This window comes from Panthera uncia, chromosome A2 (genome assembly GCF_023721935.1).
Source record: "Panthera uncia isolate 11264 chromosome A2, Puncia_PCG_1.0, whole genome shotgun sequence".
In the NCBI taxonomy this organism is placed as follows: Eukaryota; Metazoa; Chordata; class Mammalia; order Carnivora; family Felidae; genus Panthera; species Panthera uncia.
The window spans coordinates 160,613,110-160,623,460 of NC_064816.1; the positions used below are offsets into that span (position 1 = coordinate 160,613,110).

At 59.0% G+C, this 10,351-nt stretch overlaps 1 protein-coding gene across 1 annotated transcript in view; it reads right to left on the minus strand.

Moving 5' to 3' along the window:
• Positions 1-5,278: 5,278 nt before the first annotated feature.
• The window catches only part of SHH (sonic hedgehog signaling molecule), a 14,434-nt gene continuing 9,361 nt past the window's right edge, over positions 5,279-10,351 (minus strand). Inside the window, exons 4-5 of the mRNA XM_049642319.1 lie at positions 8,935-9,055; positions 5,279-5,509 (exon numbers count right to left, since the gene is read on the minus strand). Coding sequence (XP_049498276.1) covers positions 5,279-5,509; positions 8,935-9,055 — 352 coding nt within the window. The remainder of the gene's footprint in view (positions 5,510-8,934; positions 9,056-10,351) is intronic.

Below are 10,351 nucleotides of genomic sequence, written 5' to 3' on the forward strand. Positions count from 1 at the left end.
TGTCCAGAACCTTCCCCCTGCTGTTCCCCGTGGCTGCCCCTGGTTGACACATGGGCTCCGTTGCGTCTCCTGAGCCTCTCGTGGGCAAGGCCACACTTGTTTGGGAGCAGGTGACACCCAGCCTACGGTGAACCCCGTGATTATACACACGGTGGAGGCGCGGGCATCTATGCCCTTCCGTGTCCCCAAGCCCACGAGGGCCGCCCGTGAACCGTGCTGGTGTGTTGATTTGTGAAGTTAGTCGTGAAGAGTCTTAGGAAGAAACAACCCCAATTCGTGGTGAATCCGTGTTTTGAACCCCCCTTCTCTTTGGGAAACGTGGAATTATATTCAGCGGGGACTCCCAGAAAACTGCCCTCCCATGAACACAGTCTCAGTGCACCTGTCGTCCGGCTGGAAGAAGGGGGTCTTCCCACTTCCGGGGCGATGCTTCTGTGCCACCCTTCCTCCGCCCGGCGTCCTGGGGTCGGGGGTCCTCGCAGCGGCCTCCTGGTCTCCCTGTCTCCTCCCCCAGACAATGAAGCCGCCACGGGCACAGCGCGTCTCCATGACAACCGCATCCTGCCTTCCCCGCTCCTCTGGCGCGTCCTGGCTTCCCAGCAGATGGCGCTCTCCTACCGGGGAAGGCCTGAAGCCAGGCGAGCGCGCAGTCCCCGGGGATGCGGTCCCGCCTTCGTTCATTTGTTGGCTCGCTCACTCACTCGCTCACTCGCTCACTCATTAATTCAGCGCTTCCGGAATACCTGTCCATGGCCTCCCCACGGAGATGGGCACGGAGGACAGACCCTTGAGCGAGACAGTCCCAGCGCTGCCCCCATACTGATGACAGCAGGTGCAGAGTGCGGGAGCCGGACTGGACCTCACCCCACACGGGGACCCTGAGCCCCGGGAACCACGGTGGCTTGTGCGGCCTGCTCTGTGCAGAGCCGAGAGCAGAGCCCGGCTCTCCAGTCTCCCCGTGCTCATCCGCGGGGGTGGCCCCATTCCTGGGGAAAAGCACTTTCCCACCAATTAGAGTATTTTGGAAACGCCTTTTTGGGGGGGACCTTGGCCTTGAGCCTGGTAATATGAGCCTCGTCTCTTCATGGATGTGTGGCCTCATTTGTTTTCATCCCCAACTCCACAAGATGCTTCTCTGAACGACTCCTGATCATTTAGAACATTCCAGAAGCAATAGTAAATGCACAGGCACCCAAATCTCTAGGATTTCCCCCCGGGGCAGCATCTTGGTGGCTGTTCCAGGATTTACTGGTGACCGAGTGTCACTAGGACGCATTTAGAGAGGAAATAGAACAACAAATTTCTTAAATGTTTTCAAATTAAAATGGTTTGTTTTGCTTACAAAGTGGCAAATTGTCACTGAGACAAATGTGGAAAATATAGGTAATAAAAGAGAGAAAAGGAGGTCACTTGTAACTCCAGCACCCAGAGACCGTCACTGGTAAGATTTCAGTGTGTATCCTGCCGAACTTTTTTCTAATACACACACATGCGCACACACAAATGGGACCAAAGTGTACGTAATGTTTGGGAACCAGCTGATTTTCTCCGTATAATATGTTGTCACTATCTTCCCATGAGGTTGAATATTTTTTGCAGCTTCTTGCATAGTCGTAACAGTAACCCATTCAGTTGTATACTACACCCGAATTCCTTAGTGTTGGGCATTGAACCTGCGGCCCAGATTTGCACAGTCACAGACCCCCCGGTGGAAAGCATGCTGGAACCCACGGCACACGGAAATCCTGGCCATTTCCTTGGTATAAGTTCTAATACGGTAGAATTACCGAGCCGATGGAGACATAAAATTCTGAGGCTTCGATGACTTATGGCCGAGTGGTGCGGAAGCGACATTAATTCCACTGCGGTCCTACCCCCACGTAGGAGAATGACGCCCTCTCCCCGACCCCTGGCGCTGGGTGGGTGGATGAGGCAACACCGGCCATGAGCTCCAAAGCCGATTGATCGAATCCTGGCTCCGCCCCTTGGCTGTGCAATCTGGGAAAAACCGTTTGCTTCCTTAAGGTTTCCTTTTGTCCCCTGGAACGTGCAGAGACGAATGCCTATTGGTGATGAAGATGGGAGGGAGAAACCTCTCTCTAAGTGTGCCGCGTGTCCCAGTGTGGGTTTTCCCTATCGTGCTAGGGAACTTGAAGAGCGTGAGCTCTCGAGGACCTTCCGCAGCCCCTACAGCAGCCTTGTCAGTTCCGAACCTATCTGTTGACCCCAAGTAAAAACCCGGAGTGCCGTCTCTGTCCACACCCCATTTTCCCCGACAGTCACACGGGGGCAGGAATGGAACCACTTGCCGGCGCTCCCAGCTGTGTTTGCACCTGTGGGAGTTGTGGGTGCCCCTCTGCCTCCACCCCTGCCTCTCCTGGGCCCCCAGCCCCACGCTACCTGTCCCGTGCTGCCCCCCTCCCCATTCCGTTCCTCCCAAATCCTATTCTCAGACAAGGATTTGATATTTAAGAAGTGACTTTGATGTCTGATTCCCCGGGGCTGTAGTATTTATAGCCGAAGCTCTCTCCTTACAGGAGGAAAGGCGGCTTTATCCCCCGCCTACTGAGTTTGGGTGCCCTTGACATCCGGCATGGTCGCGAACGCCCTTCTAACTCGGGAAGGCTGGTCCTTGCATGCACACGCGCACACGCACACACACACACACGCACACACACACGCATGCTGGCACACTCTATCCACACGCCTCATGCATCACACACACACTCACCTCATACACCTCATACACTTGCTCACGCGCACACAACACGTACACTCTCACAGGTGCACACAGCCACACCCGAAAACACTATCCAGGTGTGTGTGTGCCCACACACCAGGAAGCTGTACCCCTTCCGTGGCGTGGGAAGGGAGGCAGCGGGAGCGAGCGCCCCGGCTCCCACCTGTCGCGGAGGAAAGTGGAGGTCACAGGTGGCGGGAGGGGCAGGTGGGGCGAGATGAGGAGGCCTCCCAGCCCCCAGGAGCCGGGGCCTGTGTGCCGGCTGGCCCGCCGGCCGGAGGGGAGCGACAGGGACAGGCGAGCCGCCCGGGGCTGCCCCATTAGGACGTCCCCCGGGAGAAAGCCACCCCTTGGCGGCTCGGGACAGCAGAGTGTATGTCCCTCTGCCTGGGACACTCACGGGCAGACAGAAGTATTTTTAAACTAATTTCCCTGACCTAAAAAGGTTCTTTTCTGACTGAACACCTAGTCTTTAGGACCGACATGGGAGCACTGCCTATAAATAGCTCAGCACTCCAGCTGGGCTGGCGGTTGTGGCCACCGCCGGGCATTGGGGACACAGCTCAGGCCTCTGCAGGCGTCCAGGGGCCCAGGGGGCGGGGGTCCGGGAGTGGGGCGCCGCACTGGGTTGTTTAAAATGGCAGAACCGGGAGGAGATGAGACGGGGCTGGGGCCAGGCTCGTCGGGGCCTGGTGTCGGTCGCCCCCGGGCCCGCCCCCCACTGCCGCCCGTCCTGCCCCCTCGGGGCAGGTGCAGGGGGCACGGATGGGAGCGGGCATTCCAACTGCAGAGGTGAATGGCTGCAGGGGAGGGGTGGGGAGGGGCACGGCGGCGTGAAGACGGCGACAGGATCTCCGACCCGCGAATTTAAAAATAAGTTTATTCTTTTGAGCAATGAAAGCGTGCTCCGTGTGTTGAGCTGGGAAAGTCTAGACAATACAACCAACCCGTATGTATCCAAATCCCTCAGATCCCAGCGCACCTGTGCCCGGGGGCCGCCGCCGACGTCCAGAACGGCCGGGACCCTGGTGGGGAAGCGTCCCGACTCCGCTTCGACCTCTTGGCTGACGTGTCACCTTGGAGTGTGGCTCTTGTGTTTATGTTCCCACGGCGGTGGCTGTTGCCTGATGATGTGCGTCCCCAGGCGCGGGGCACGCTGGCTCGGTTTCCCTGTTGGCTCTCACCCGTGCTGGGTACCCCCCTTCCTCCTGGCCCTTCCAGCCTAGGCCCTGGGGGAGAAAGGGAAATCCAGGGCAGGGAGGGGAAGGGTCTGCGACCCAGCGTGCCCCTCCCCCCGGGGCTGCCCCACGAGGACCCAGAGCCCTGCCTGCTGCCGTGGGAGGCCCTCCCCCCCACCCCGCTTCCTCCTCCCACTCTGGTACAGCCCTGCGTGGACGCAGAGGGGAGACCTCGGAAGGGCCCGTGGGCGGGCCCTGAGATCAGTCCCCTGGTCAGAGACTACGCTTCGGGGACACGCCTGTATGTGGGTTGAGGCTGTGCTGCTGACAGTGGGTGTGATATGTGGGTCAGTCTAGCACAGGTACAGCCGACTCTGGCACGGAAAGGATGCCGGACATTCGATGTGAGCACTGGTCTATTAGATGTTCCCCCCCCCGAACCTCTTCCTTAAAAAAGAGGAAGAATCGAGAAGGACGCGTTTCCTGATACCCAGGCCCAGGGGCGGTGCTGAGGTTTGCGGTGGCCTTAGACCCGCGTCTAAGTGACCGCTGGGCTCTGATCGGGGGCGCCCCGGAAGAACGTGCTCTGTGGCAGAGAGGACGCTCGGAGAGAGGGTCTGGACGGCAGCCCTTCCCTCCATCCCCGGTCCCAGTCCGTAGAAGCGCCAGCCAGCCCTGGATTCCAGGGAGAGGGCGCTTTCCTCACAGCGGAGCTGGGCGGGACCCCTGTGCTGGCGGAAGGTTCTCCTCCCTGTTGGGGATGCGCGGTCCCCCCCCCCCCCAGGAGGACCACGGGCTGGGCCACGGGCTCTCGGGGGGCAGCTGCGTCTCATGGCATCCATCCCACCGAGGTGGGCCTCAAGGACCTGTTGCCAGGGAATCGGGCGCCTTCACCTCCAGAACCTTCAGGCTGTAAGGCTGTCTTTTTCCTCCGTGTGTACACGGACTTGGTCGATGTCACCTGGATCCGGGTGGAGCCTATGGGACACCCCAACCGGCCGGCCTTCAAACAGCAGTGTTTCTGGGCCTCACGGACCTTGAGTCACCTCCTCCCCACCCTGTGAGGGCACAGAGGCCCCGCGGGGTCAGCCCTGGGTGGGGGGGGGGGCAGGTCTCGGGTAACACCGAGGGGGGGAGCGAGGTGCCCCCCCCAGCATCCAGTGGAGAGGTCACACTGCCCGTCTCCAGGACAGTCGCCTCCGTGCTTCCTTGGTGGCTGCTGCTCACTGAGAATACAGCGGTCCTCAGAGCGGGGACCGACCCGGGCCCGGCCCGCCGGGCACGGGGTGGGGTGGGGCACCGAGCTGTGAGTTGGGTCCCCGCAGGTGGGGAGGGAGGCACAGGACCCGGCACCGCCCGCTCAAACCGGCGGGTCCGCGGGCAGGTGCGCGCCCACCGTCTCCCGCCGCGGCCCGCAGAGGGCGCTGCGACTCCACTCAGGGACCGGAGGCTGCAGGTGCGGGAGGCTGCTCAAGGCCCGCGGTCCTGGACCCGCGCGCGGGGAGGACCGCGCCGCCGGCAGCGGGCCACCTGACCCAGCACCCCGTGCCCCCCGGGTCTCCTCCCGCGCCCACCCCCGGCCTCCTGCCTCCTGGACAGCGGAGGGCGCGGGGGGGGGGGGTGCTTCAAGGAGCCCTCCCCGGGAGCACGTGGGGGGCGGCCGGCGCGGCCATCAGAAGGGCGAGGTGAGCAGCCGGTGTTGATGCGAACACTCTGCCAAGGCCAAGTTTGGCGCCCCCCCCCCCCCACCACGTGGCCTGCCTGGTGGGTGGCCCAGCGCTGAGCCAGGGGCCTGGGCGCCGTCTGGTGGAGGCACCTGCCCCATGCGGTGGCGGGGGTGGTGGACACAGGGACCCGGGAGCACTAGGCTCCCTTCAGAGACACTGGGTTTGTTTCGCTGCCCTTAAGGGCCAGGGTTCCCAGGGGGAGGCCTTGAGCTCTCCTGGGGCGGGAGGAGGGGTTCCCGGCTGGGACGATGGGTGGCGTCTGGGGAGAGGGTGTCACTTTCCCCTGGAAGCGGTCGCGAGGCCCCGAGCCAGCATAAATAGGACTGCATGCAGAAATCCAGCAACCTGTTGTTCGGGGCAATGCTTTCCTGGGGTTCTGGGCAGAACAGAGCTTTACCTCCAGTCTTCAGAGTTTTCACCCCTTTTTAAGCCAGCTTGCCCCTTTCTGGGAACACAGCCGCCCCCATCGCGGAAACCACACATCCCCACTGAAAAGGTGACGCTCCGAACCGCATTCCCCGCCTCGTGGGGCAGGCCCCAGAGCGTGTTACGGAGGAAAATGCGAATGCCTGTTATTTTCTTCTTAATTGGAGAACAACAAGATCATCTTCAAATCCAGACTTACTGTTTCCTCACTGTGGGGTCGGGAGACAGATGCGTACCTCTTCCTCTTCTCAGTCCCACCCCTTCCCTACCTTACGCGGACTTTCCGGTTTCGCTCACACCGACGAGCATTAAGGTTTGCCCGTTAACACCACTGGGTCCGAGTGGCTGCCGGCGGGTCTCCCCGGATTTGTCATCCTCCCTGTGGCTCTGAGTAAGGGGCGGAACTGAGTGGGGTCATCACCTGAATCGTGACAGATTGTGCCTCGATGGCTTACGCCCTCCTCTGTTCCAGCCCCGGCCTCCTGTCCCCGCGGTGTGGCTGCTTTCACCCTACGTGTCCCCATCCCAGACCACACGAGGCAGACTCTTTCGGTAAAGACCCAGCTAGTGAATATCTCAGGCTCTGCGGCCGTGTGGTCTCTGATGCAACGTGTGGGCCCAGGGGCTCCCACAGACAGCGTGTGAAGGGATGAGTGGGGGCGGTTCTAGAACCTGATGGATGGACACTGCAATCTGAACTTCACCTAATTTTACCAGCCATGAAATATTCTTTGAGGTTTTTCGTTTTCGACGATGAAAACAATAGGGGAAAACCAGTCTCAGCCCACGGGCTGAAATAAAAACAGGCCAAGGGCCGGATCTGTCTCCGGGGCCATAATTTGCCAACCAACCTCCCCCCCCCACCCCGAACCGAACACATACCTCCAGCGGAGCGCGTGGGAGTGTTCTGAGACCGGCTCATAGGAGGCCACGCGGAAGTCCATTTCCAGGGCCCCTCAACCCCTCTGAGGAAATTGTGCTTTTGAAGGATGGGTCGTCAGAGAGCCCAGATCGCTGCTGGAGAGCCAGCCCCGCACCGCAGGCCCTTCGTCACTTCCCGGTCACGTCTGGCAACCAACTGGCACTCTTTGCGAGTCTGGCCACGGTCTGCCATGTGGGCGTGATGCTGATGGCCGAGGGCCTCCCCCAGGACAGGCCAGCCCTGTCTCTCCCCCCCCCCACCCGCCGCCCCAGCCCCAGGGGCTCCCCCAAACGTATGAGTCACGTGCCCACCCCGCAAGGGAAGTCCCCACGGCCCGACACCCGCCCACCGAGGGGGTCTGTGGTCTGCGCTCAATGAGACCTTTTCGGTCGCATCTTCACAAGCTCAGGGAAGTATGGGGGGGAGCGCAGGTGACAGCACGAGACAGGGATCCCGCCACAGAGCAGACATCGCAGACGGTCTCTGTAACTTCTTTAATTGTTCAAACAATAGAGCACAAAGATAACGGTTTCAAGTACATTGTGATACACGCTTTCGACAGGAATAGATACGCGTTTCGTCGGGAGTGAGGCTGGCGGCGACAGCCTGCGGGCACTTCGCACAGACTTTCCACGCCGTGGGCCCTGAAGGCGGAGCGGCCGCCTGGTCGGGTGGGGGAGCCGCGGCGCCATCCTGACACCCTGTGTGGAGCTCCTCTCCGACGGGGCTCCCTTTCCTTGGCCACGAGACAGACTATTGTGAACGCAGAGGTGGGCAAGGGGCTTGAGATGTGGCACGGGGAGGCGGGGAGCAGTGAGAGGGCGCCACCAGGCCTGGCCAGGGTGGGGCGCGGCTCAGGGCCCCGGCACCCCGGCGCTGGCGGTCGCCGGTGGGGGGCCTCGGGGCCTGGCCGGCGCTCGGGTCCTCTCGCGGCCCGTCCGGCCACACCGCCAGTCGGTCAGTCCGTCAATGAAGCCGGAGCTTTCACGCCACCAGTGTGTCTGGTTCTCTCTCGTCGGTCATACTCAGGACGGAACAGTCAACGGAACACAAACCACCACATTCCACCAGGGGTGGTAAGCCTTGTACCTGCTAACTACCCAGAAGGCCAAAGAAAAGTCTTTTACAGAGAAAAACCAAGGACACGCCTGCCCGGAGGGCCCGACCCCTGGGAAGCCCACAGCAGGCAAGCCCCGGGCCGCACACCGGGCCCCTGTCGCTGGTGCCGTCCATCCAGGCCCCCGGCCTTCTGGAAGAGGCACAGGGACCTGCGTTTCTGGCTGCGGACACCACGCCAGGCCTGCCTCTGGGAGCTGTGTCTCCACACCCTGCCCCGGCCGGATCGAGGCCTGCCCCGAGCTGTCAGGCTCGGTTCTGCTCCCCAGACCCAGGCCGGCCTCTGGACAGGCTCTTGCGTTGCCAAGAGGCCCTGTGCCCGCCTAGTGCACCCGGCTTAGACGCCCGGCCCAGGGCACGGACACGACCGTGGCCTTCCATACGCCACAGCACGGAGGGTGACGGCCAAGGCCCCTTCCCCCAGACCCACCGACACGGGACACCAACCAAAGGGTGCCCGCCAGAGGAGGACCACGTCCTCGGGACAAAGGTCTACACCTAACAACCACTCCAGACAGACAGCTTGGATTTGACAGCTTCACCGAGGCCCGAGGACCCCAGCAGCCCTGACGCGAGCAGCTGTGACGGGGGAGGAGGCAGGGTGCCCCCCACCCAGAGCGGGTGGACAGGGTGCGTGCCTCAGGGGCTCTGCCACGAAGGGCCTGGGGGCTCACAGAAGACCCACACTTGGCCCTCTCCTCGGGGGCCCTTCCGGAAGGGGTCCCCCAGTACTTTAGAAAGCAGCTAGAGCCCTCCTTCCCTCCAGGCCGGGGGACCCGGCCTTCCCTGTGGCGTGCACGAGGCCTGCCCACAGCTACCCAGAACCTGGGGAGAAGGTTCTGGGCGATGCTGCCAGGGCTGCCTCCTCCAGGCCCGCAGGGCGGGCGGTGGCGGTGAAGAGGCTGGCGGTGGGGGCGTAGCGGCACCCACACACAGCACCCCCGGCCTGGGGGGCGCACAAAGACGCACACCCCACAGATACAAACAGAGCTGAGGCTTCTCCAGCGATGACAATAGACGGGTCGGTTTGGTTTCCTACTTTGGTTTCCTACTTAAGCTGATCTGAATTCACAGTATAAGCAACACATCTAAAAATATAACGCCGGGGACTCCTGTCAGCACCAGGTTCCCGGACAGAGAAGCCAAAAAGGAAAAGAAAAGAGGGGCTGCGACAGGAATTCTCAGTTAGGATATACTAACCAGTCTGTGCGTGGTACATTTTATTTCTATAAAACTATTACAAAATATTCAAAAATACATTTTAGTAAATTTACAGCAGTTAATTCTCAAGTTATTAATGCAAAAACATCCTTTGTTTTTCTCTGTACAAACTACAGCCTCCGTCCTTGTGGGCTCATCGCTATGTGCGCGTTTAAAAAATATTATTTTCTAATAAATTCTTTGAAGTTAAAAATAACAGAGTTCTTCCAGTTTGTCCAAAACAAAAACAAAAACAGAACAAAACCAGTGTGTGTGTGTGTGTGTGTGTGTGTGTGTGTGTGCGCGTGTGCGTGTGTGTGTGTAACAGTCTCAACTTCCAAGAATGTGGCCAAAATGGTGATGAGAACCAAATATTAAGCCATGAAGGCAGCCCGCCCGGTGGCCGCTACACTGGAAACTAGTTAAATTAAAATAATATATTTTCATATTTTACACTATTTCAAAAATGAAATGTAATTCAGTTAAGTATTGATCTCTCAAAAAATCTAATTTACAATTCTGTGTATAAAAATATAATTTGTGGACCCCCACGAAGCATGTTTCAGTTTACAGTTGCCGAAAAGCAGGCGCGTGGCGAAGGAGGGGATATGGAGTGTGCAGGTTGGCTTTCTGAAAGTCAGGGCGAGGGACGTGTAGAAAAATAGACTCTGAGCAGGTCGCTTGGCCTCACAAAATAATCTTTCACCCCCGTGAGTACAGTTCACATGATAATAATAAATTATCCAAGAAACAAACTATTTAAGGCTCTTGAAGGTCCGGTTCATATTATTTAAAACATCTATTCATACCAAACAAATAAATAGCCAGGAGAGGTGAAAAAAAAAAAACAACAACAACAACAAAAAACAAAATAAAACAACAACCAAAAAAAATTCAAAAATATATATATATAAACTAAACACAATGACAAAACTTCCCAGGGTCTCTGTTTCCTTATAGTCTACTTTGGACTGTCCTACTTTATTATTATTATTATTAATTATTATTATAATTAAAGTCTCATTCCGTGCGCTTTTCCGCG